We start from the raw sequence: 24709 nt of genomic DNA on the forward strand, positions 1-24709 counted from the left end.
CATTAATTTTCTTAACCACTTATCCGATTTTGGGATTGAAGCCTGCTCCTGTCACAGGGCAAGAGGCAGGGTACAACCTGGACAGGTCACCAGTCTATCAAAAAAAGTTGGATAATCATTCACATCTATGGCATTTTTAGAATTTAAAATCATCAATTTGGACTGTGGGTGGAGTACCCAGACAGAACCATACACGCAAACTCCACACAGAAGAGCCCCACCTGACAGGTGGAATCAAACTGTGATCATTCTTCTTCTTCTTTAAAAAAATACCCATAGTGAAAAATGTCATTTACATTTAGAAGTGCATGCAACAAGTATGCATCATATTAAACAAAATTAAACGACAACTCTAGCCGTATGTGTTATTTTTCTTCATCTGCATTAATCCATGAAACTGAATAGAACCGCTTCACCAAGAATCCATTGTAGTCTGATTGAAATGAAACTGAAAGATCCTTTAATCCTTTTCAACCATATCACTGATTTGTACTAACCCCACTTTATCCAGGCACCCCTAATCCACAGCATTAAATTCCTCTCGCTTTGCATTTAAATATCACACTGTCATCAACTTGTAATCTGATATGAAATTGTCTACCAAAGGGAACAGGAGATTTGGGAACGGACAAGGATATAGCACACTTTGCGTCACATCTATTTCATTCCTTTTCTTCATGTGCATTCTGCTTGTTTTTGGTATTCCTGGGTCATTTTGGTCCTGACCCAAACAAATAATTTGAAAGCTAAAAGCACAGACAAGCTCATGGCTTATCAAAGAGTCTTATAAACAAGATCAAATGCCAGCTTGTGTCTAGCCTCCTCAGTGTTTCTCAGTTGCAATAACAATCCATTATTCATTTTCAAACCTAACAAGAAATTTCTTGATCCTAATCCCTGCGTGCAGCTTAAAATTTAAATTACTATTGAATTTTTGTCCATTTCTCTTATGATAAACCTCAGAGAGGGGGGAAAACAATTGGGATTCATAACAAGTTGAGTGTGGCATTAGAGTCGTCCTTCCAAACACTTCCCAAGGTTCCTTTCTTTTTCTGAGCAACTTTATTTGAATTCCCCCACAAGACTTATAAATGAAAGTGAGCATCTCCTAGCTGTCTGCTCCCATTTATCGCTGTACCCCCAACTGTTCAGAGATCTCTTAAATGTTCAGTCAGTCTCTTGTAGCTTGAAGGTCACATGAGTTCATTTGGAGTTCAGAAATCTGTGGCATCCTATTCAGAACTACAGAGCAACACTGTGAAAGCTACTGCATTTACTGTTCGGCATTCTTTTTTTTCTGCATAATTATTTCTTTATTTCAAATTTTCTAGTGGAATAAGAGCCTTATAGTGAATTACACAGCTCTTAAATGTAAAAGGTAAAAAAAAAAAGTTTTTAAAATGCTGTTTTTTGGAAGTTGGACACAAACAAAAACAGTTAACATTTGAACTGATTTTAAGCATCCCTGATGGTCTCATTAACTGGACCCCAGACTGCAGGGAGACGAGCGCGACTCCCTATTTTTCATACCATACAATTCATCAGTCTCAAGGGTTTTGCCCTATAAAATATTATCCTCAGACAAAAACCCCGTTTCCCAGAAGGCTTGTGTTACTGACACGTCCAGATTCTGAAAAGCCTCTTGTTAACAACAGCTGTAAAGTGAGCTTGTTCAATTCTTTCAAGTTGAATCTCTCCCTCTTTCTGTTGCTTTCATTTCTCTCTCTTAGTGTCCCATTTCTCTTGTACTTGTGGGACGATCTTGAATTAATTAAAAGAAAAGACTTTGAAGTTAGATACTTGGCCTCGGGGCATTCTGTTTCATTTTTGTTGTGGTGGGAGTTGCGCTGTTGTTCTGTTGTTACGTTGTAACGACCCAGAGATTCTGCTACTGGTCAGTGTCATGTTATTAGGCAAAAGATGCAGTTCAGCATAAAATTGTCTCTTAAAAAAGCAAACACATCTCTAGAACATGTGCCTGGTATGTCCAATTTTATAACGCTTGGTCTCTTCTTTTATTGTCTCAGGTTCTTCTTATGATTGCATTATGCTGTAATAACTTAAAGACCACAGTAACTGTTAGTATAGTAAAGCTTTGCGCTGTCTTTAGATTAAGTCTTACAATTTCAGAAATTGCTATTTACAGATGTGTCGTGGTTCTGCTGTGATTGACAGACAACACACAGTGTTTGGATTGTCATCTTGTACCATGGACTGTGTTTCTGTGCAACTTCAGTGCTTAGTGGTAATGTGACAATGAATGATGATGACTAGTTTTAGCTTTAAGAGCAGTCAAAGTTGAGTGAGCGAGTTCAGTAAACCCTTCATCATACTCAACTGTCTTGTAAGAAAAAGGCATCATTCTATATCCACGGCCCCTCTCCCGCAGCTGTCTAGCTACTCTAGTACAAATAGAGAGCCCTCCCAAGAGAAATGGATCATCTGTACAGGAATGAGACCCGGGAGCCCCTCAACATAGTGATGTCATATGAGGGGGTGTTGATCTAACCTGAGATGATGGGCTGTCAGCAGCAGCTGCTGTTGCAGCGGGGCCGGGACGGACAGAATAAATACTGAAGAAGTAAGAAACAAAGCAACGGATGAGACAGGAAGTCAGATTAGCGGGAGAGGATACTTATTGTGATGTAAAATGAAAAGAAAGCTACTGAATACTAATGAAAGTCATACTAATGGAAAACAGAAAAACAGAACAGACTGAATGATGACCGAATTAGAAGCCTGGTCGCTAGCCTACCAAGCTCCCCCTCTCAGCATGAGACTCGTCCCTATTTTCCTCCTGTCAGCCCCTCCTATCTCTGTTACACTCTCTCTATTCACTGCCGTGACATGCTATGTCTAAAGCTGAGTCTGTGAATGAATGATATTACCTCATGCAAATAACACCATCTACCCTGCAGGCCCATCACATGCTTCAAGCAACTAAAAAGCAGTAACTCATCTCTCTCGCATTGGCTTTGATTTCTTCTTGTTCCACTCTAATAACCCTCCGCTCTATTTTCTCTACCTCTCTGTCTCTGCAATGGCCCCCTTTTTTTATATATGTAAATATATGCAATAGGTTTTACGCTTAATAGATTTCAATATAGCAAAATAATCAAAGTGGCTACTGCTGTCTATAGATCTTTCTCAGGCTGGTAATAACACAAGTTATGGCTTGCTATTTAATATTTACACCCAGTCCCTGGCATATCAGTGTGGCTTTTCCATAGTAACCGAAGCAATCTGTCCAGATATTGCTGGTGCAGCAGAAATAGGCAGAGTAATTTTTTTGGCCCCAGCTGTTCACATTTGGGGACAGGAGACCGTGGCTTGTCTTCTGATTGAGGTTTTTGTTTTTCAAGCTATTTTCTTTATTTTCACTCTCATGTTACTTTCATTTTCCTCACTGATTAGGTTTATTGAAAAGAAGTACCTGCTTAACTTTAAGAAAATATGGTTTAGATTTTTTTTTTTTTTAAATGTTGCTTCTTAAAAAAATATATGTTGCAGTCATATGTGCTGAGTTGGAAGTGAGACCTGTTTATTTCATGACTCTGATGATGTACATTTCAGACAGAAAGATGCAAACTGACATGATATTAAATAACTTAAATGATAAAGACAATATAAACATAAAATGTCATCATTGATTGGGCTGCTGTTTAACTCTAACACATATGCATGTTCTGACCCATTCCACCCTTTTATGCTTCTATTTCTACATGTTTTGTGTTACGTTTTTCTCTGCTCCAGCTCAAGCGGGTTTGGTTATCTTTGATGTCCCTTGAGTGTTTTAATAATTTGTTAAATGTGTGTTGTTGATGGTTACTCTGCCTCCCTCTATCACTCTCTCTCTCTCTCTCTCTCTGTCAACTTGCCTCCCTATAAGGCGTGGGCTACAAGTAAGGCAGAGCCACATCGCCATACTGACCACAGTATAATGCTTAGTGTTTAGTGTCTCATATTCACCCTACAAAGTATAAACTAACATCATCTGTATACATGGAGACATACATATGTCTCTGACCATATGCAGGCCTAACACATGTAAAATACAGAAAACACACGTACGTATGTAGAGAACAAAGGAGTTTCTTTCGACTGCTGTCGCATGGGGGGGGGGGGGGGCAGCTGTATTCTAATGTATTAATCATCTTGTCTCCAGCTTGCTAATTAATGACCCATCTGTCCCCACTCACTGATGTTCCACTTCAAACTCCCCAATAAACAAACACACACACAGAGGCGCTGCGGCACAACAACCAAATTCTCGTTCCAGTGATGCAACTCCAACACCACTGCTGTGCACACTGTACGCTGCACTGTCTCATCTGCATTCAACAAAACCTCCAAAGTGTTTATGGCAGCTTCATGAGAAAGGAGTCCTCCTCATCGGTTGCTGTGCGTTTAGCTGGCAGACGTGTGATCAGGCTTATCTGTGTGTGTGTCTATGTGTGCACTTATGTAGGTGTATGTGTGTGTTCATAGGCTTATCAGGTGAGCCCGGGCAGAGTGTCAGATGCAGTAATGGAGGCTTCAAAGACAAGCGCTGCGGTGAGTTCCCTGGCTGCCTTTTAACAACCCCCCCCCCCACCCTTCCACCCCTCCCTCTCCCATCCTCGACTATTCCTGGGACGCAGAGGGACAGAAAGGCACATAAGTAGATAGCTGGATGGATAAGGAAGGGAGGCAAGAAGTGAGATAAGCAGGCAGGTGAATAATTAAGTGGGTGCAAAGTCAAACAGACAACAGGTAGGCGTACATCAGGCTGAGTGGCAGGTAGGAGAGATATTGGAGAGCACAGTTGCCTGACAGTAAGACAGACGCACGGAGGAGCAGACAGACAGTAAGACATTCAGACGCGGCTAGGTGCTTGTACAGGCCACCTCCCCTTCACTTGCATGAGTAGAGATACTTCAAACACTCGCCGCTTGTCTTCTGCTTTGTTCTGTTGTTCTCATCGCAGCTGCTAATGTTGTTTTGATGCTCGTCACCACCATCGCTGATCTGTTTCCTTTGAATGGGAGTTCTATTCCTGACTTCCCATTTGCTTGTTTCCATTTTGGTCTTTTATCCTGCATATGTGTTTGAGTGAACATGTTTGTGCGTGCGTGTCTTTTGTTTTACATCTGAAAAGCAGTCACAGTTAAGGGATAGTAACTGAGAGTTTGATCATTAAAAGTTGCCATTTGAGGTTGATTGGTTTCATTTTTTTCAGGGATCACATAGTTATTTTCTTGCTTTAAAGTGAGATGAAGTTAAATCGTGAGATCAAAGAGTTTTGTAGTAAATAAAACTGCTGTAAGCACTTGTGGCTGCATAAAAGCAAAAATACAGGAAGACGTATGAAAGAGTTAACCTACAAACACAGAACCTACTTTGGCTGCTTCTTATTCAACGATATTCAATTAGAAACCGAATATTTACTGTAACATTTGCAGCAATTCAGCTATTAAAGTCATTTTAATTATCGTGTGTAAAATCTGCAGATTATTTTTAACCTTTTCAAAACTGATGACCTTTTTGATTATTTCTTATTTCGCACCGCATGTAACATTGTTCAACATGGTTCAGACTTCAGTGCATGGCTACTGTGATGGACACTCTCCCTTCTGCAACTATTTTTTTTTATTGTACTTCACGGGCCTTAATAGATATTTGGATTAATTTTTTAAAGTCGTTTACAGTTTATTGAAGAAATATTTTTGCATGAATGTCTTATGTTATAAAGAAAGTCTTGGGGGATGTGGAGATAAAAATAAAAAAAAGGAGTCAAATAGGGTTGTAGAAATTTCTTGTGATGTCACAGAATGTATATTTTGTATGTGTATGTGCAGACTTATGGGTTTCATTGCGACTTCAGAAGACATAAATATGAACTCATGAACCAGCACTGATGTCACAGACTTCACCAGAGATGTTACCAAAATAATTATCTACAGATATGACTCCCCTTGCAGATTCATGTAGTTCAAAACTTTTGATGTTTTTTTAAATTTATTTTATGTTTGGCTTTTGTTTTTGTTTTTTTAAATCAGGAAGTATCCAGCATAAAACTACTAAATCGAACATAAGGAGCTACCCACTCTCGTAAACAGATGTTAAGAAATTTTCTAATCACTCTGTTCCTCTGTAGTGTCTTAAGCTTAATGGTTTAGCTAAACAATAACCTTACAATAAGAGTATTTATTTATTTATAAGCAAAACTGCACACATTGAAGGTAATACTTCTACTTGTAAATACTAATCATGCCAATCCTCCTGCTCCCTCCAAACAGCAAACTCTGGAGAACAACCTAACCAACTTGGTGAAGAGGAACAGTGAGCTGGAGAACCAAATGGCCAAGCTCATTCAAATCTGTCAACAGGTTGAGGTATGTAACATATCTTTATGTCTTTTAATTTTTGAATAAAATTCAAATGGTCTCCCTTAATTGTAACTCAGGAAAATATGACTTCCATATGGAAAGTAGTTTTGTTTGTCGCCAGGTATCATAGCACAGTCAGAGGTTAGTGTCAGCAACAAGATAACAGCCTCGGAGCTGCTAAAGATTCTTAATGAGGGGAGTTCTGCTGGGTGGAAATAAGCATTTCCAAGTCAGCGCCACACCGCGCACCACTGAAGCTATTTATATTTTAGTCTAAGCCTCTTTTTATTTCATTATATTTCTGCCTCCTGCTGGATCATAACCGTGACTTTGCCAGCATTAAAATACGAATTCAATTCTTTCAATTCCTTCACCAGCTACTGATCAAATATTGATTAATCCCAACACTGTAAGTGAATGCCAGGCTCTTACAGTGTTGTCATAAAAAGGTCTGCATCGTTTTTAAAGAGTTGGAGGAAAGTATACAGCAGCAAATTAATAACAAATGTGTCACAGTGATCTTGTTATGTCATTTGGCCATCAATATGATAAGTGATTAGGCACAGCACTTTGAAAATGGAAATAATAGATACCAGTTTCAGTTTCAGAGGGACTGAAGAACACTCGAGAACAAAAGAGTAGCTATCAGCAACCATCCACTTTCAGACCTTTAAAAGGGTTAGTTATGTCATTCACACAACTTCAAACGCTGATTGAGATGACCACTTGAGCAAAGCCAAAACTAAAAGGTGCAACCACTTTAATGTAAAGCTTTAACTGTATCATAAATTCTGATTGTGTGCCTCTTTAATGTCTCAGCTTTGGCTTCCAATACTGCTTAGGTTCTTCCTTGAACTCTTGGCTTCCAATTAATCTCACTGCGATGAATTAGATTTTTAGGATGGATGAATTACTGTTGCATTACTCAACGGTTTAATTCTTACTGGCACCACCCACACAAGAAATTTATGCTTGCCAGCAAATCAGATGAGATTATCTGTCAAATGGCATATAACTCCAAAGTGGAAGCTTTATCTGACTTGTCACAAGGTGGTAATGTGTCACAGCTCCCCCCGGTACGATTAAACGGCAACCTTCGAAGAGTATTTGCGCTCCGGTGTCCTGGTGTGAACCGGAACCTGTGTGCACAAAATTATACCTGAGTCAGTCTTGTCACTGTTGACCTCTTCCATTTGGGCCTTTGCTATGATTTAATGGAGGTACTGTTCAAAGCCAGTCAGAGAGTTCTAATGCTTGGCCACAGTGTTTTCTCAGCTGAGCATTACTAACACATTCGCACACATACACACAGGTTCATGCTTTCAGTCTGTGCACACTCACTCTTAATAAACACCATCATTTTCTGTGAGATTTGACATTAATGGCTGCAGAGGACAAATGCATTTTAGTGCCGCCATCACTCTCTGCGTAGTTCATTTCTTACCAGCCGGGCATGACTCCATTTTCTCAGAGTCACTCTGAGGTCCATGAACAGCAACTCATGCAGCCGCTCATCCAATCAAAATTAAATGATTGCTGGGTGATTCATTAAGTACAGACAAACTGTTCGTCAACAGTGCATGGCATGAGAAAAAAAAACTGTCTCTGTTTCGTCTTTGTCTGCATACCAATGTTGAGCCACCGCCACGACAGCAGCACATCTCATCAGTTATTCATCAAAAAGTAATGAGGAGAGATTGCATGGGGGAGAACATGCTTCACCAACTCTCAAGCAAAGCAAATTATTGGAATAAACTATACGTTTTCAACTCATTTGGAGCTATTCTGGCTTTATGATGTCAGTGTCAAAGGGCTACAGTTGTTTATTTATGAGAGGCGTAAGGAAGAGAGACTGGATTGTTTTCAGGTGAGCACACATTAAGGTGCAGAGGCGTTTTATGAGTGCCAGGAAGAGAGGCGAGGGCAAGCGAGGAGAAGAAGCTGGAGAACGGCGGAAAGGCTGAAAAGTAGAGGCTGTAGAGGTGAGGGAAAGGAAAAAGAAAACGAAAAGGCAAGAGGTTAACAGGGCAACGGGAACAGAGAATGGGATAAAAAGACGTACAGTAAGTGTTAGTGTGACTAGCAGTGATCCTTTTTTTTATTCTGCAAAAAGAGATGCAGGCAGTGTGTAGAAGAACACGCTCAGCAATAATGCAATACAGCACAAAAAGGGAATAAAAAAGTGAGAGTTTTAGTGAAGGGAGAGGAGTGTGTACAAAATAAGAAATCTCTGAAGGGCTTTAAGCATGACCTGGATTTCTCTCCTCCTTGTTTGCATCATACTGTATTGGTGCCGAAGAAATGATCAAACACAGTGTGAATCAGCTTCCAGTGTGTCAGTACACACTGCAGCGATACATCCCTGTCCTCCAGGGGTTCTCTCCGGGGGAGTTATCTTTTTCTTCAGTCTTAGATGCACTGACTTGATGATGTGTAGGATGCTTCTTTCTTCACCACTAGGCTTGGTGTGGGATTTTTGTGCCTAATGGTATTCGGTTCGGAGCTTTTTAAAAGCATTGATTTGATTCTTAAGCATTTGTAGTGATTTTTGTTTAGTTAACACTCATCACTCATTTTCACTCATGCTTTGATATTAATAGTCAGCAGAGTAAGGGGGACTCATTGAGGCTCTTGGGTGAAGAGCATTTCCCTAAAAACCACTTTGATGTTGAATAGACGCTGATACAGTGACAGATGTAACTGAATTCAGACCCAGACTGAAAGCTGGGTCTGAATAAGACTAATATGCTATCTGTTACCTGCACGTTATTTTTCTCATTCACGAACTATGTTTTAAGCTATAAGCCGTTTAATATTAAGCCAGCTCACTTCTTTTCTTTTCTTTTTTTAGAGTAATAGTAAAAGCTTTTTACCCTCTTCAAAAACACATCTCAAGAGATGCTCTTATTCTTTTGTTGCCATTTCATTTTCAGCACATTTCTATTTAATTCCCAAAGAGCCTCCCCTTTCATACTTTAACAATACTTCCTTAAAGTGCCCTTGAAACTTTGTCTGTGTAGTGAAGTTCTTGCATTTAATATCTCCCTCTTCTTAATTCATCTTGTAACTTGACAGCTGATCAGCTTTTCTGTCATTCTGTCCCACTTTATCTTGCTCTCTATATGGTAGTTGTCCTCGTCGAGGTCATGGTTCAGCTATGCCTCGTGAGACTGTGTGGTTACAAGGTGCTTGCACTGGCAGCTGTATAAAGAGGAAAACTTTAGAGCCAGAAAGCCCAGACACAGCTAAATGTGGAGTAAGCATTGTTTCTAGGAAGCAGTAAAAACCAGCAGCTGGTGTTTCCAACCGCTAGGATCGTGTTAAACTCGTGTGTGTATCAGAACTGATGGAAAAAAGAATCACATCAGACAGAAGCCTGGTGGGTTTAAATGTTCACACGTGTATATCTACTGATTAAACAGCGAACAGTAAGTCCTTAGCTGAGACCTGTCTAGGTGTGTTTACACTGAAGCTGATCACACTCTGTGCAGAATATGAATCAGTTGTATGGAGATGTCTCTAATGCTGCGTAATCCTTTGCATTAGGGCTCATCTCTCTTTATCTCTCCACAATAGCACCAGAGAGATCAAACCATCTTCTGGCATCATTTCTAAAGCTATATTTCTAAAGCCGTTTGCAGTTCCACTTTTAAGGATGGGAGCATCAATACAATGCGCTAATGGTATATAGATAAACAACATTTCTTCTTTATTGCAAGCTCTACAGTATGTTTGTGCTTTTAACAGATGCCCATACTGTGCATTCAAAGTCGATGTATATCATTCAGCATTCATCCATCCTGGGTGGGTGATATTGTGTGTAAAGACAGGTGGGTTGCTTTCGACTCGGATTTTATTCCAAACAGACACAACTCTAACTTTAAAGCATGGATATCCTATGGCCTTATGACATTCCTCTCTCTTACTCATAGAAATATTGTGCTCAGATTTGAGGCCTTACAGGACAATCACAACCTGACAAAATACGACTTTCATAGATACTTACAGCTGAGATCATATATTGATCATGAATGCAAACTGTCCGACTTCAATGATGCTTAGTCGCATTTTTTCCTCATCCTGAAAAATGCCACAACCATGACCCCTACTAAATCTATTTCTAAACTATACAAAGCTCTCTCTAGTGCCAGCAAGGATAATACTTTATACACTAAGGATAAATGGGAAAGGGAATCAGGGATTGCTATTTCTGTAGGGGAGTGGGAAAATGTTTGGTACTGCCAGTGGTCCACGTCCAGTTCTATGAGCTGGAAGGAACATGGCTGGAAGAATATTATTAGGTACTTCAAGACTCCATATCAGGAGAAATACAAAGGGGCTTATATGCAATGCTGGAGACAATGCGGCTCGACTGTTGCTAACCATTTTCATGTCTTTTGGGACTGTCCCGAGTTAAAAAACTTTTGGATAGGTGTTCAGGTCTCTTTAAGTGCAGTCTTTAACGTTCAAATACCTTTAGATTTTAAGGTTTTATAAATGGGTTTGGTCCCCTTTCTGGAACGTAGGAGTGAGATTAAGTTGGCGCAATTATATGAGGTGCCGTAAGGGACATTATTACTGAAACGCTCTCACACACACAACTGAAACGCTCTCACACACACTACTGAAATTTTAGCTCTCACACACACAACTGAAACGCTCTCACACACACTACTGAAACGCTCTCACACACACTACTGAAATTTTAGCTCTCACACACACTACTGAAACGCTCTCACACACACTACTGAAATTTTAGCTCTCACACACACAACTGAAACGCTCTCACACACACTACTGAAACGCTCTCACACACACTACTGAAATTTTAGCTCTCACACACACTACTGAAACGCTCTCACACACACTACTGAAATTTTAGCTCTCACACACACTACTGAAACGCTCTCACACACACTACTGAAACGCTCTCACACACACAACTGAAATTTTAGCTCTCACACACACAACTGAAACGCTCTCACACACACTACTGAAACGCTCTCACACACACTACTGAAATTTTAGCTCTCACACACACAACTGAAACGCTCTCACACACACAACTGAAATTTTAGCTCTCACACACACAACTGAAATGCTCTCACACACACTACTGAAACGCTCTCACACACACAACTGAAACGCTCTCACACACACTACTGAAACGCTCTCACACACACTACTGAAATTTTAGCTCTCACACACACAACTGAAATGCTCTCACACACACTACTGAAACGCTCTCACACACACTACTGAAACGCTCTCACACACACTACTGAAACGCTCTCACACACACCACTGAAACCAGAGGCATTTCTGCTGAACAGGAAGTTGTTTCCTGACAAGGAAACTGATGGAAAAAGTGGTATATTTCAAAACACTACAAGGATTTCTACTCAGCAACCTGCTAGTACAGCAGTCCCCAACCTTTTTTGCGCCACGTAAACGATATAAAAATAAAAAAACGATAAATACCATGAAAACCATAAATAGAAATGTGTTCGAATTTTTGTGGAGGAATAAAACCCATTACATAGAAAGATCTCAGCTTGTGAAGGGATACAATAAAGGTGGTATCAAAACTCCAGAATTGGAATTTATGGTTGGCACCCTTAGAATTAAATGGTTAAAATCTTGTCTGTCACAGCCAGACTCTACTTAGCTCCACAACCCATGATTCTTGTTTAATAAAATAGTATACAGGATTAGACTTTATTTTGAAATGTGATTTTGCGGCAAATAAAATCCCCATAAAGATATCAAACTTTCCAAAACAGACGTTGCATTTTTGGGAAAATGAGATTTACCCACAACTTCTCCCCATAATTCAACCTTATGGAATAATAGGGTAATAACACTTAATCAAAAATCAATTTTCAAGAGTGACTGGTTTGAACAAAAATATTATATTCATAACAGATTTGTTGGATGATAACGGTGTCATTCTAAGTTACACAGGCTTTTCAGAAAAATATTGTCTAAACTGTTCTCAAAGAGAATATAACAAATTTTGTGAACTGGTCCCACTGCCTCTGCTTCATTTGATTAAAATTTTTATGATATACAATAATTTCTCATCAGTGGTCCCAAATTTATTGCTAGGGCAATGTCAGCTGTTTGATAAAAATGCAATAAGAAATGTGTTAGTAGTTTCTTCAAAGACAAAATATTTCATAGTTACAACAGAATGGTTACATGGCATGGTTCTAATTTAGTTATTTCATATACACTGGATAAAGCATACTAAAAATTTATGAAATAGCCTATTCTACCTAAAGTTAAAGAAACACACTTTAAACAAAACTAATACTGTGGCAGAATTTCTAAAAAAAGAGATTTGGCTTTGAGGTGGATCAGTGTTCTTTTTGTACTGATGAAAATGAAACCCTAGAACATCTTTTTTTTTCCTATGCCCTATCACACAATGTATTTGGTGCAACTTAAAAAATTGGATTTCCCTAAATATTAATGATGTGCCACTGTTTGAATTACATCATAATTGTTTTTATATGGATCATCTAGCATTGGATGTCTCAGACATTATTAACATCATCATACTTTTGAGTAAATATCATATCCATTGTGCTAAATGGAGGAACGCTAAGCCTTCTCTCCCTGGTTTTATTGATGATTTTAAGATATTTTTCTTTGCTAAAAAAGACAAAAAGCACATATGCCAAAAAAATAACCAGGATAATGCACGTCTCCCGCTATTCTAAATTTTGACTTATGCTGAGGCTAATATATTGTTAAGTAATGCAGCTGTCTCGCTAAGGTCCAGAATCGATTTGTTCCACGATTCGATTCAATTCGATTTGATTATGGGGAATTTTGACAGTCAGAAATATTATAATTCAGATCAGTACATTTACATATTTTTGTATTTAAAAAAAGAAAGCTGACACACGCAAGACTTTATCAAAGGTGTGAGCATCACAGCAGATGCCTTTGTGTCAAAGTAGCTGAGGATAAAACACATAAAAACATGAAGGTGGTTTTCCTGGCCTGGGATTTTATAAAAAATATTCTGCAGTACATCAAAAACGAAAGAAAATCATTAATCAACATATGAACGTTACCTCTGACGTTACAGCGGTTTTATTAGAGACACGGCTAACGTTTTGCATTTTGCATAATTTTAAAAAGTTTAAATTTATTCAGTATTGAACGGCAGAAATTAGGTTTTCTTTTCAGAAGTATGTAAAATGAAAAAAAAAAAACAGCGGGCGACTGCGCTGTAAACAACAGTAGACTTGTGCATAACAAGCAAGCGAATAATACAGAAAACAGATTTTTAGACGGGAAACTGTTCTTGAAGTACAGAGAGAGAGAAAGAGAGGGCTGTGCATGACGTGCAATTTCATCGTGGTGGAAGCAAAACAGTGAGGGAATTCATGACGATGTTTATGTGAAGCGCAGTTTGGATCTTCTTTTGCTGCTGGTTCAGTCAATATTGTTTGGAGAGAGATAAAACTAACAGCTTTAGAATCGGCGCAAAAACGGCATGAAAACAAAGCGCGGACCTGCCGACAGATCAGAGTCAGCGAGCTGTCGGCTTTCAGCCCCGACCGTGTCCGTGCTGTCGGGTGAGACAGGCGACATCTCACTGATTCTGATCCGCGGGTCCGCGCTGTGTGTTTACGTCTTTGTGCAGAAGCCGTGTACCTGCTCTCATTTACTGTCTTAGCTGTTTGGTGGTTGTTGAAATTTTGTGAGGTTTCACCAGAGATTCTGGCATTTCGGGTAAAATAAATTTATATTAAAAAATCGATTCAGGATTTTAATGAATCGATTTCACGTTATCCAAGCCAGAATCGATTTTAATCAATAAATCGATTATAAAAACCCACCCCTAACTAACAGGTTGCTGAGTAGACATCTGTGTAGTGGTTTGTTTGAAATCTAACACTTTTTCCTTCAGTTTCCTTGTCAAGAATTAACTTCCTGTTTAACTGAAATGCCTTCCTGTTTAACTGAAATGCCTTCCTGTTCAACTGAAACGCCTTCCTGTTCAACTGAAACACCTTCCTGTTTAACTGAAATGCCTTCCTGTTCAACTGAAATGCCTTCCTGTTCAACTGAAACACCTTCCTGTTTAACTGAAATGCCTTCCTGTTCAACTGAAATGCCTTGGTTTTTCAGTAGTGTGTGTGAGAGCTAAAATTTCAGTAGTGTGTGTGAGAGCGTTTCAGTTGTGTGTGTGAGAGCGTTTCAGTAGTGTGTGTGAGAGCGTTTCAGTTGTGTGTGTGAGAGCTAAAATTTCAGTAGTGTGTGTGAGAGCGTTTCAGTTGTGTGTGTGAGAGCGTTTCAGTAGTGTGTGTGAGAGCGTTTCAGTTGTGTGTGTGAGAGCTAAAATTTCAGTAGTGTGTGTGAGAGCGTTTCAGTTGTGTGTGTGAGAGCGTTTCAGTTGTGTGTGTGAGAGCGTTTCAGTAGTGTGTGTGAGAGCGTTTCAGTAGTGTGTGTGAGAGCTAAAATTTCAGTAGTGTGTGTGAGAGCGTTTCAGTTGTGTGTGTGAGAGCGTTTCAGTTGTGTGTGTGAGAGCGTTTCAGTTGTGTGTGTGAGAGCGGTTCAGTTGTGTGTGTGAGAGCGTTTCAGTTGTGTGTGTGAGAGCGTTTCAGTTGTGTGTGTGAGAGCGTTTCAGTAGTGTGTGTGAGAGCTAAAATTTCAGTAGTGTGTGTGAGAGCGTTTCAGTTGTGTGTGTGAGAGCGTTTCAGTTGTGTGTGTGAGAGCGTTTCAGTAGTGTGTGTGAGAGCTAAAATTTCAGTAGTGTGTGTGAGAGCGTTTCAGTAGTGTGTGTGAGAGCGTTTCAGTAGTGTGTGTGAGAGCTAAAATTTCAGTAGTGTGTGTGAGAGCGTTTCAGTTGTGTGTGTGAGAGCGTTTCAGTTGTGTGTGTGAGAGCGTTTCAGTAGTGTGTGTGAGAGCTAAAATTTCAGTAGTGTGTGTGAGAGCGTTTCAGTTGTGTGTGTGAGAGCGTTTCAGTTGTGTGTGTGAGAGCGTTTCAGTTGTGTGTGTGAGAGCGGTTCAGTTGTGTGTGTGAGAGCGTTTCAGTTGTGTGTGTGTGAGAGCGTTTCAGTAGTGTGTGTGAGAGCGTTTCAGTTGTGTGTGTGAGAGCGTTTCAGTTGTGTGTGTGAGAGCGTTTCAGTTGTGTGTGTGAGAGCTAAAATTTCAGTAGTGTGTGTGAGAGCGTTTCAGTAGTGTGTGTGAGAGCGTTTCAGTAGTGTGTGTGAGAGCTAAAATTTCAGTAGTGTGTGTGAGAGCGTTTCAGTAGTGTGTGTGAGAGCGTTTCAGTTGTGTGTGTGAGAGCGTTTCAGTTGTGTGTGTGAGAGCTAAAATTTCAGTAGTGTGTGTGAGAGCGTTTCAGTAGTGTGTGTGAGAGCGTTTCAGTAGTGTGTGTGAGAGCGTTTCAGTTGTGTGTGTGAGAGCTAAAATTTCAGTAGTGTGTGTGAGAGCGTTTCAGTTGTGTGTGAGAGCGTTTCAGTAGTGTGTGTGAGAGCGTTTCAGTAGTGTGTGTGAGAGCGTTTCAGTAGTGTGTGTGAGAGCTAAAATTTCAGTAGTGTGTGTGAGAGCGTTTCAGTAGTGTGTGTGAGAGCGTTTCAGTTGTGTGTGTGAGAGCGTTTCAGTAGTGTGTGTGAGAGCGTTTCAGTTGTGTGTGTGAGAGCTAAAATTTCAGTAGTGTGTGTGAGAGCGTTTCAGTTGTGTGTGTGAGAGCGTTTCAGTAGTGTGTGTGAGAGCGTTTCAGTAGTGTGTGTGAGAGCTAAAATTTCAGTAGTGTGTGTGAGAGCGTTTCAGTAGTGTGTGTGCGAGCGTTTCAGTTGTGTGTGTGAGAGCTAAAATTTCAGTAGTGTGTGTGAGAGCGTTTCAGTAGTGTGTGTGAGAGCGTTTCAGTAGTGTGTGTGAGAGCTAAAATTTCAGTAGTGTGTGTGAGAGCGTTTCAGTAGTGTGTGTGAGAGCGTTTCAGTAGTGTGTGTGAGAGCGTTTCAGTTGTGTGTGTGAGAGCTAAAATTTCAGTAGTGTGTGTGAGAGCATTTCAGTAGTGTGTGTGAGAGCGTTTCAGTTGTGTGTGTGAGAGCTAAAATTTCAGTAGTGTGTGTGAGAGCGTTTCAGTAGTGTGTGTGAGAGCGTTTCAGTAGTGTGTGTGAGAGCTAAAATTTCAGTAGTGTGTGTGAGAGCTAAAATTTCAGTAGTGTGTGTGAGAGCGTTTCAGTAGTGTGTGTGAGAGCTAAAATTTCAGTAGTGTGTGTGAGAGCTAAAATTTCAGTAGTGTGTGTGAGAGCGTTTCAGTTGTGTGTGTGAGAGCGTTTCAGTAGTGTGTGTGCGAGCGTTTCAGTAGTGTGTGTGCGAGCGTTTCAGTTGTGTGTGTGAGAGCTAAAATTTCAGTAGTGTGTGTGAGAGCGTTTCAGTAGTGTGTGTGAGAGCTAAAATTTCAGTAGTGTGTGTGAGAGCGTTTCAGTAGTGTGTGTGAGAGCGTTTCAGTTGTGTGTGTGAGAGCGTTTCAGTAATAATGTCCCTTACGGCACCTCATACAATTACTCTTGGTGGCAAGTAAAAAAACAATTACTAGAAGATGGTTAAGCCCAGCCCAGCCTACCCTAGATGACTGGTTTGGGATCATTTTAGAGATATTTAGGATGGAAAAACTTACATATCTGTTAAGAAATCAAAAAGCCAAATTCTACCAAATTTGGAACAATTGTATCCAATTCATTACCCCCACGAGGGCTGACTTCACTTGATCTCACTATTACTTGGTTGTTTTTTGTTTTTTTTACATTTACCTCTATTACTATTGCTTGTTTATTTACTTATTTGTTCACCATGATTGCAGCATGGGCACCCCCCCCAGTTTGTGTTTATAGTTCCATGTAATGTGTTCTATATATCTCCTTCGGGAGAGCATGCGAGCAACTCTCCTAGTAATAGCTAGTGGAGGTTAATATGCACCCGCTGATCACTTTGTTTATCATTTGCTCTCCTGGACTTGGAAGGACTTTGTTCCCATGTTATTCATATACTGCTATGCAGATGGTTTTTTCTTGTCCAATCCAAATAAAGATATAATTTTAAAAAAAAAAGAAGTGAGTCTATCTAATAATTATAGAGCTATTTGCATCAAATAGAAGAAGGACCACCAAAGAAAATGAAGGCACACTGTCTGGGAAGGATGGATGTCCATATAAATTTTCATGGTAATCCATCAAATGCGTGTTGAGATATGATTAGCAGAGATAATGACGGGTGTCCTTTGATAATAGGCATGATAATTTAATTAGTAGTGATTGATGTTTGTGTTACTTTGTTCTGTTGAAAAGTAAAAGAAGACAAGAGGTTAGAAGTTGTTACCCTGAAAAACAGAAATAAATGCAGTCAATCTGCTTAGTAAATAAACACTTTGGTGAGGCGTTTCCAATTATCACCTTTCTTTGACACAACATCCATTACTTTGATCTCACGGTTGCATTTTCTTTTACTCTATTACATACATAAACCATTTTTAGAGCCAGGTGCCAGCTGGATGTCATAAATCTTTGGGTGCTATCCCAGAATTTGTGCACAGCATCAGAGCTAAAGCTGTCACGCTAAATCCTTGCATCTGTTTAAGGACTTCATGTCACACTTAAAGAGGCAAACTGGGGACAGTAAGAAGCAGGCGGAATCAAACAGAGGCAGAAAAAATGAAGAGAAATATGAGCGAGCAAACGACTGGATTGAGCATAGAGCGTATTCAAAATGTAACTGTTCTGGTGTCAGCAAAAGGTTAACCACTGCTTTGAACTTTGCCTAGCCGTCTTTACAAGATAGGTGCCATTTTGGCTACAGCAGCCAATGTTGGAAGTCATATATTGCTCTGGCTGTCACTGTTCTGTAATTATTACAGTCAAAAGTTTTGAGCAATCAATCGTGTCTTTATACTTTTCCTCAAAGTAGTCAATTATTATTATTCAAGACCTTGTATGTGAGGAGGATTTTAAATTTGATTCTGGATTTAACAATGAAGAGAAGCCAATATGAGAAATGTGCTTCCTCTTTCAAGTCCCTGTCAGTAATCTTGCTGCAGCATTTTGGGTCAACTGAAGGATTTTCGGGGAGTTTTAGAACATCCTGATAATAAGGAATTACAGTAGTCCAGCCTAGAAGTAATAAATGCATGAACTAGTTTTTCAGCATCGCTCTGAGACAGGATGTGTCTGATTTTGGAGATATTGCGCAAATAGAAGAAAGCGGTCCTACACAGTGTCACTGCATTTCTGAGATTTTTAGTGCCAAGTACAAGAACCTAAGTTTTATCTGAATTTAGAAGCAGAAAATTTGAGGTCATCCACGTTTAACTAATTATTTGTGGGTGTCATCTGGCGTCATGATAGATAAAGTTGGTAGTCATCTGCATAGCAGTGTAAATGTATGCTATGTCTTCTAATGATACTGCCTAAGGGAAGCATGTATAATGTAAACAGAATTGGTCCTAGCACAGAACCCTGTGGAACTCCATATTTAACCTTAGTGTGTAAAGACAACTCCCCATTTACATGAACAAATGTAAATATATTAGATAGATATGATTCAAACCACTGCAGCGCAGTACCTGTAATACCTACAGCATGTTCTAATCGCTCTAATAGAATATTATGGTCAACAGTATCAAACGCTGCACTGAGGTCTAGCAGGACAAGCACAGAGATGAGTCCACTGTCAGAGGCCAGATCATTTGTAACCTTCACTAAAGCTGTTCCTGTGTTGCGATGAGCTCTGAAACCTGACTGAAACTCTTCAAGTATCACATTCCTCTGCAGATTCCTCTTTTACGGTGATGATGATGATGATCTCTAATGGTTACAATTTTATTTGTGACAAAATTCACGAAGTCATTACTCGTTAACTTTAAAGGAATGCTTGGCTTAACAGAGCTCTGACTTTTTGTCAGCCTGGCTTTAGTGCTGAAGAGAAATTTAGGGTTCTTACTTCCTTCAATGAGTGGTCAATAGTAAGATTTTCTAGCTTTACGGAGGGCTTTTTTATAGAGCGATAAACTGGATTTCAAGGCTAAATGAGGATGTTCTAAGCTAGTGTGATGTCATTTTAATTAGTCCAATTATAGATTGAATGCCGTGCTGAGGCTGTCATTTTTAGTATCTACATGGATAAAATCTCCCACAATAATTATTTTATCTGAGCTGAGAACTAAATCACATAAAAAGTCTCAGAATTCAGACAAAAAACAGACAGGTGGACGATAGATAACAACAAATGAAACTTTTCTTGAGTTTTTCAAGCTAGGGTGGACAAAGCTAAGCATCATTTTTTTCAAATGAATTAAAACTCTGTCTTGGTCTTTGGTTGATTAACAAGCTGTAGTGGGAGATTAATTCATGTACTAACAGGGGACTAGAAAAGAGAGACCCAATGTTTATAATCCACATTTCACTGTTTTACTCTTTGGTGCAGTCGTGGATACAGTATTGTTCTTTCTGTGTGATTTTTTTGTGTTTAAATAATTTTTTGCTGATTTTTGGTTTGTTTTTTTGTTTTGACACAGTCTCTAAGGGGATGGGGTTTTGGGGAGATAGCAGGAGGAGAGAAGCTACAGAGAGGCGTGTAAGTCTGCAACTCCGCTTCCTGATCCAAACTCTGGATAGTCAGATTTTGGGGGGGGTTTATTAAATTTGGCCAGATTTGTAGAAGTGAGAGCTGCTCCATCCAAATTAGGATAGATGCAGTCTCTCCTAACAAGAACAGGTTTTCCCCAAAAAGGTTCCCAATTATCTATAAAGCAAAGCATTTTGGACACCATTCAGACAGACAGCAATTTAAGCCAGCCACCCTGTGTTCCCGGGTGCTCGGAACAGTCTGCTAGGGGAAGAACTAAAGCTACCTTCAAGTGCACCAGCCACAGGGGCCTGGCTAGCTATGGGTTTTCCAAGGGTGCGAAGGTCTGTGTGTTGTAACGGGAACAGGAAGTGATACTCTACCAGATAGAGCCAACACCAAGTGAGAGTGAAATGGTCTCAGAAGAAGGGGTGGCTGTCAAGAAGCCTTTCATAAGGAAGGAAAATGGGGAACAAAGGATAAGGAATTCCAAATTACACAAGACCTGGATTTGAAATCAGTAACATAAGGTCCTATGGAGTGATGAATTCAGTTTCATTTTTCAGCATTGGAATGCACTTCAGGAAGCCTGGATAACTATTCCTGAAGACTGTTTAAAGAAATTATAAGAAAGTTTACCTAAGAGATTTCACGCTGTGTTGACGAACAAAGTATTGACTTTCTAGCTTGCGCTAATTGTTTTTTCTTATATGATATGTATGTTTGAACATGTTTCAGTAAATCAATGCACGCATTTTCCTAGAAAAATATAAAGGAATGAGGGGTGGCTTAAGACTAATGTACAGCACAACAGGATTTGTATATATCTGTTTCGACAGTTTTCTTGGATAAAAGACTATTTCTTTTCTTGATGTATGTCAATCTGAAATCTACAAGATCTGTTAGACATTTTGTACATCATTTACCACTCCTGCCACAATTGATATGCGGTGAAACCTTTGCTTGTTAACTAGAATTTAAAATACATCGGTGTGGGCGTGAGCAGTGCGTGTTAACACAGTATGCATTTGTAAAGATTTGCAGTTTAAGAAAACAAGTTGGGATTTTGTAATGTCAAGGTGGGCGGCTAATTTAGCTGCATTCTCTGCTGTGTTTGTGATGTTATTATGGTGATTCAGCTGTGAGATTTTCTGTGACAAAAGCAAATAGTATTTTCAAGATTGAGCACTGCAGCATCATTAAAACTCACACACACAATTCATCTCATTTGTCTGCAGTCAATGGATTTTCTTAAAATGACAGCACAGTGAGAAATTGCAATGCCGAATCTCAGAATCGGGGGAATTTAACAAGCAAAGACTCGTTTTGAGTTTAGCTCACCTCCTGATGATTGACAACTCCTAAAATACTGTCTCTCTACTTACTACCAGTTTTTAGAAAAGGAGAGTTGGATATGTGTTTCGACTTCACATTTCAAAAGTGTTCATAGATAGTTGCTAAACAAATATCTTTGTTTTTGTTTTTATCAGGCAAAGTCTTTTTGTTTTTGAGTGTAACCAGTGGTTTGCACCTTCCATAAACCCGCACTATTAATAATCTTGAAGTCATCACTTAATTGTTGCCTTTGACGTTTGAAAAATGATTCTTAGTTATTATTACCTATCCCTTATTACCTAAATGACCAGACATCTTTCATTCAGCCTGCTTGAGTCCTGGTTATTGCATAGAAACTGCCCTATGTTTCCAGGCAATACACCTCAGAATTAAATATGTTTACATGATAACCTTCAAACAAAGAAGAATACTGGCGCCGTAAGGTTGGATTAATTCCAGCATTATGGCAATAGTATCCTAATGTGATAAAGCAGTGTTCCCCTATTATTGATATCACTGAAACTTTTAAGTTATTATATAATGAATAATGAACTAATGTTACCATTTTAGTTCCAGCTGGTCATCATATGGTTACCTATATATTACTGTATGACTACTAATTGGTCCTGCTTTACAGGCATATGTTTATATTGTCATTATTAGCCCCATTTGGTCTTGTTATTAACCAATTATACAAATTTAAAGTTAGTACCTCTCTGCTAGATCCATTGTTCATACAAGATATTACTTGGTTATTATTTGGATGTTACTTTGTAATAACGTTGTAATTATTTCCACATTATATTTGCTTTCACACTCATACCCCACTATTATAACGATGTGGCCAAGCTGTAACAGAAAGTGCTACCAGTCCACAGTAGAGATGTAGATGAGCATACTTCCTGTTTTTGTTGTTTTACTCTATCCATATAGTGAATGAGCATTGACTTTGTTCTGTCGGGATAACCTGAGCTTTGAATGAAGTTGTAACATATTAAAACCTTTTGCGTGTGTAGTAGAAATAAAGTCGACAAACTTACGCTAACTTTAATTAGATTTCCCTGGTGATTTTATACATGCATTATGTCCCATTAAAGTATCGCTTATCTTTTCTTTTTTGGAGGTAAGTCTTGTTAATTCGATATAACTACCAGATGGTTGCTGAGTAGCAATACTTGCTTCAAGAATTACTTTGAATCAGCTACATCTAAAATGATAAATAAATAAATGAACCTCTCATTGGGACTTGTGCCTATTACATCGATCGGTGATATGTGAGGAAAGGGGACAAGTGAGCCACAATCCAGAACATTTTGTAATAATGTGGGACAGTGGATTTCAACATCCCATACTGTTGGAACTGCATTTATTTTCTTCCGTCTTACTCTCCATTTCTCAGCACAATTCTGTGCTGGATGTCTTGATTTATCTGAGGAAGATTACCAGCAGTAGATCAGCTATGCAGATATGGTGTTTATTTGCTGTGGTTCAGTACAGGCTATAGGATGTCAACTTGATGAGAACTGTGGTAGCTTATTAGAGAGAAATATGTGCTGCCAGCTGTACCCAACTGTAACATTACTCAGCTGATATCTGCATTTGCTTTTGCTAAAATAATGTCATTATAATAGCATATACAAACATGCTTGTCAGATATACTTTTAATAATTAGTAGAAAGCACTGAAAAGGATGTGGTTAAGTCATAGCTGCATTAATGAGGAGGATATTCTATATTAACATTATTATTATATTACTATTGACTAAAGTAATAATCCTTATAAATCATAATTCCATTTAGTTTGCCTAATATATTGTATTCAAATACTTTTATTTATCCGATGTTGGAGAGTTTAATAATTTCCCAAAGACAGATTAAATAGAGCAAATTAGAACATGTGTTAAACATAATTATCATCAACCAAACGTTTTTAAGAAATTTGAAAGTGAGATATTTTTATTGAATTTTAGCACCCTGACTAGTTTTCATAAATATTTTAAGAGCAGGAGCAGGTGAAAGGTTTCTTAACACTTGCTATATGTGGTTATTCTTCCAATAACAGACCTTAACTTGAAGTTGGCACAGTGCTTTTTAGTATACCTGCAGAGGAGTCTAATAATGCCTAATTTGAGTGAGGTTAAAAGAGAGAGAGAGAGAGAGAGAGAGACGGAGAGAAGGGGGAACGAGGAGGGAACAATTTTCCATAACTACGCTGCTAAGTAGCCCAGTCGTAATTCACAGTGACCCAGGATAGCTGCATTCATCCTGCTTAATTACGAAGCTGCAGTCATAAAATGGCTTTTTGCAGAACTGTGTTGTTTGTGTTTGTGTGCCCCTGTGATTTTCTCACCATGTGAGGGCCTACTTTGGCTCAAAGCCATCCTTAAGAGGATCCAGTACTGTGCAAGTCTTAAACCACCTTGCATTTCTTTATAGTTTTCTTGCAAGAAGCCAGATTTTTTGTAAAAAAAAGATTTATGTGGTTTTGAGCAATAGTTGTGCAGGAAAAATCTTCTCTGTGTGCACCCAACTCAAGGGATAAACCAATTCTGCGTCTACACATAACAGATTTGACATTTTTAGTACAAAACTTACTAGAAATGACAAATAGGGCATAGTTTGATGGATATAATGAGTACTTTTGCAATGAAAAGGGAATTCGAAAAGAGACCTTAGCCAAAAACTTGGCACATCTCAGCATTGTGTGCAATGTGCCCTTAAAATACACTCAACAAAAATATAAACGCAACACCTTTGTTACTGCTCCCATTCCCCATGGGATGGACGTAGAGACCTAAAATTCATTCCAGATACACAATATAACCATCCCTCCCAAACAGTGGTCACAAATCAGTCCAAATGTGTGGTAGTGGGCACATCTGCTATATTGAGATAATCCATCCCACCTCACAGGTGTGTCACATCAGGATGCTGATCTGACATCATGAGTAGTGCACAGGTGTACCTCAGACTGCCCACAACAAAAGGCCACCCTGGAATGCGCAGTTTTGTCTCACAGCAAAATGCCACAGATGCCACAAGCAATGAGGGAGCGTGCAATTGGCATGCTGACAGCAGGAATGTCAACCAGATCTGTCGCCCGTGCATTGAATGTTCATTTCTCAACCATAAGCCGTCTCCACAGGCGTTTCAGAGAATATGGCAGCACATCCAACCGGCCTCACAACCGCAGACCTCGTGTAACCACACCAGCCCAGGACCTCCACATCCAGCAGGTTCACCTCCAAGATCGTCTGAGACCAGCCACCCAGACAGCTGCTGGAACAATTGGTTTGCACAACCAAACAATTTCTGCACAAACTGTCAGAAACCGTCTCAGGGACGCTCAACTGCATGCCCGTCGTCCTCATCGGGGTCCTGACCTGACTCCAGCTCGTCGCCGTAACAGACTTGTGTGGG

The 24709-nt window shown here is 39.4% G+C and overlaps 1 protein-coding gene across 5 annotated transcripts in view; it reads left to right on the forward strand.

Annotated features, from left to right (window-relative positions):
- mid2 (midline 2) overlaps positions 1 to 24709 on the forward strand; it is a 177496-nt gene that overhangs the window by 106601 nt on the left and 46186 nt on the right. For 4 of the 5 annotated variants that reach the window (XM_085362880.1, XM_085362872.1, XM_085362863.1 and 1 more), the window contains 2 exons: positions 4489 to 4554; positions 6279 to 6374. In XM_085362880.1, the coding sequence (XP_085219006.1) occupies positions 4489 to 4554; positions 6279 to 6374 (162 nt within the window). The remainder of the gene's footprint in view (positions 1 to 4488; positions 4555 to 6278; positions 6375 to 24709) is intronic. The other variant, XM_085362898.1, reaches the window with a different exon arrangement.

This window comes from Diplotaxodon limnothrissa, linkage group LG2 (genome assembly GCF_057381915.1).
Source record: "Diplotaxodon limnothrissa isolate DT_005_m linkage group LG2, D_limnothrissa_male_GT1.1, whole genome shotgun sequence".
NCBI classification, from domain to species: domain Eukaryota; kingdom Metazoa; phylum Chordata; class Actinopteri; order Cichliformes; family Cichlidae; genus Diplotaxodon; species Diplotaxodon limnothrissa.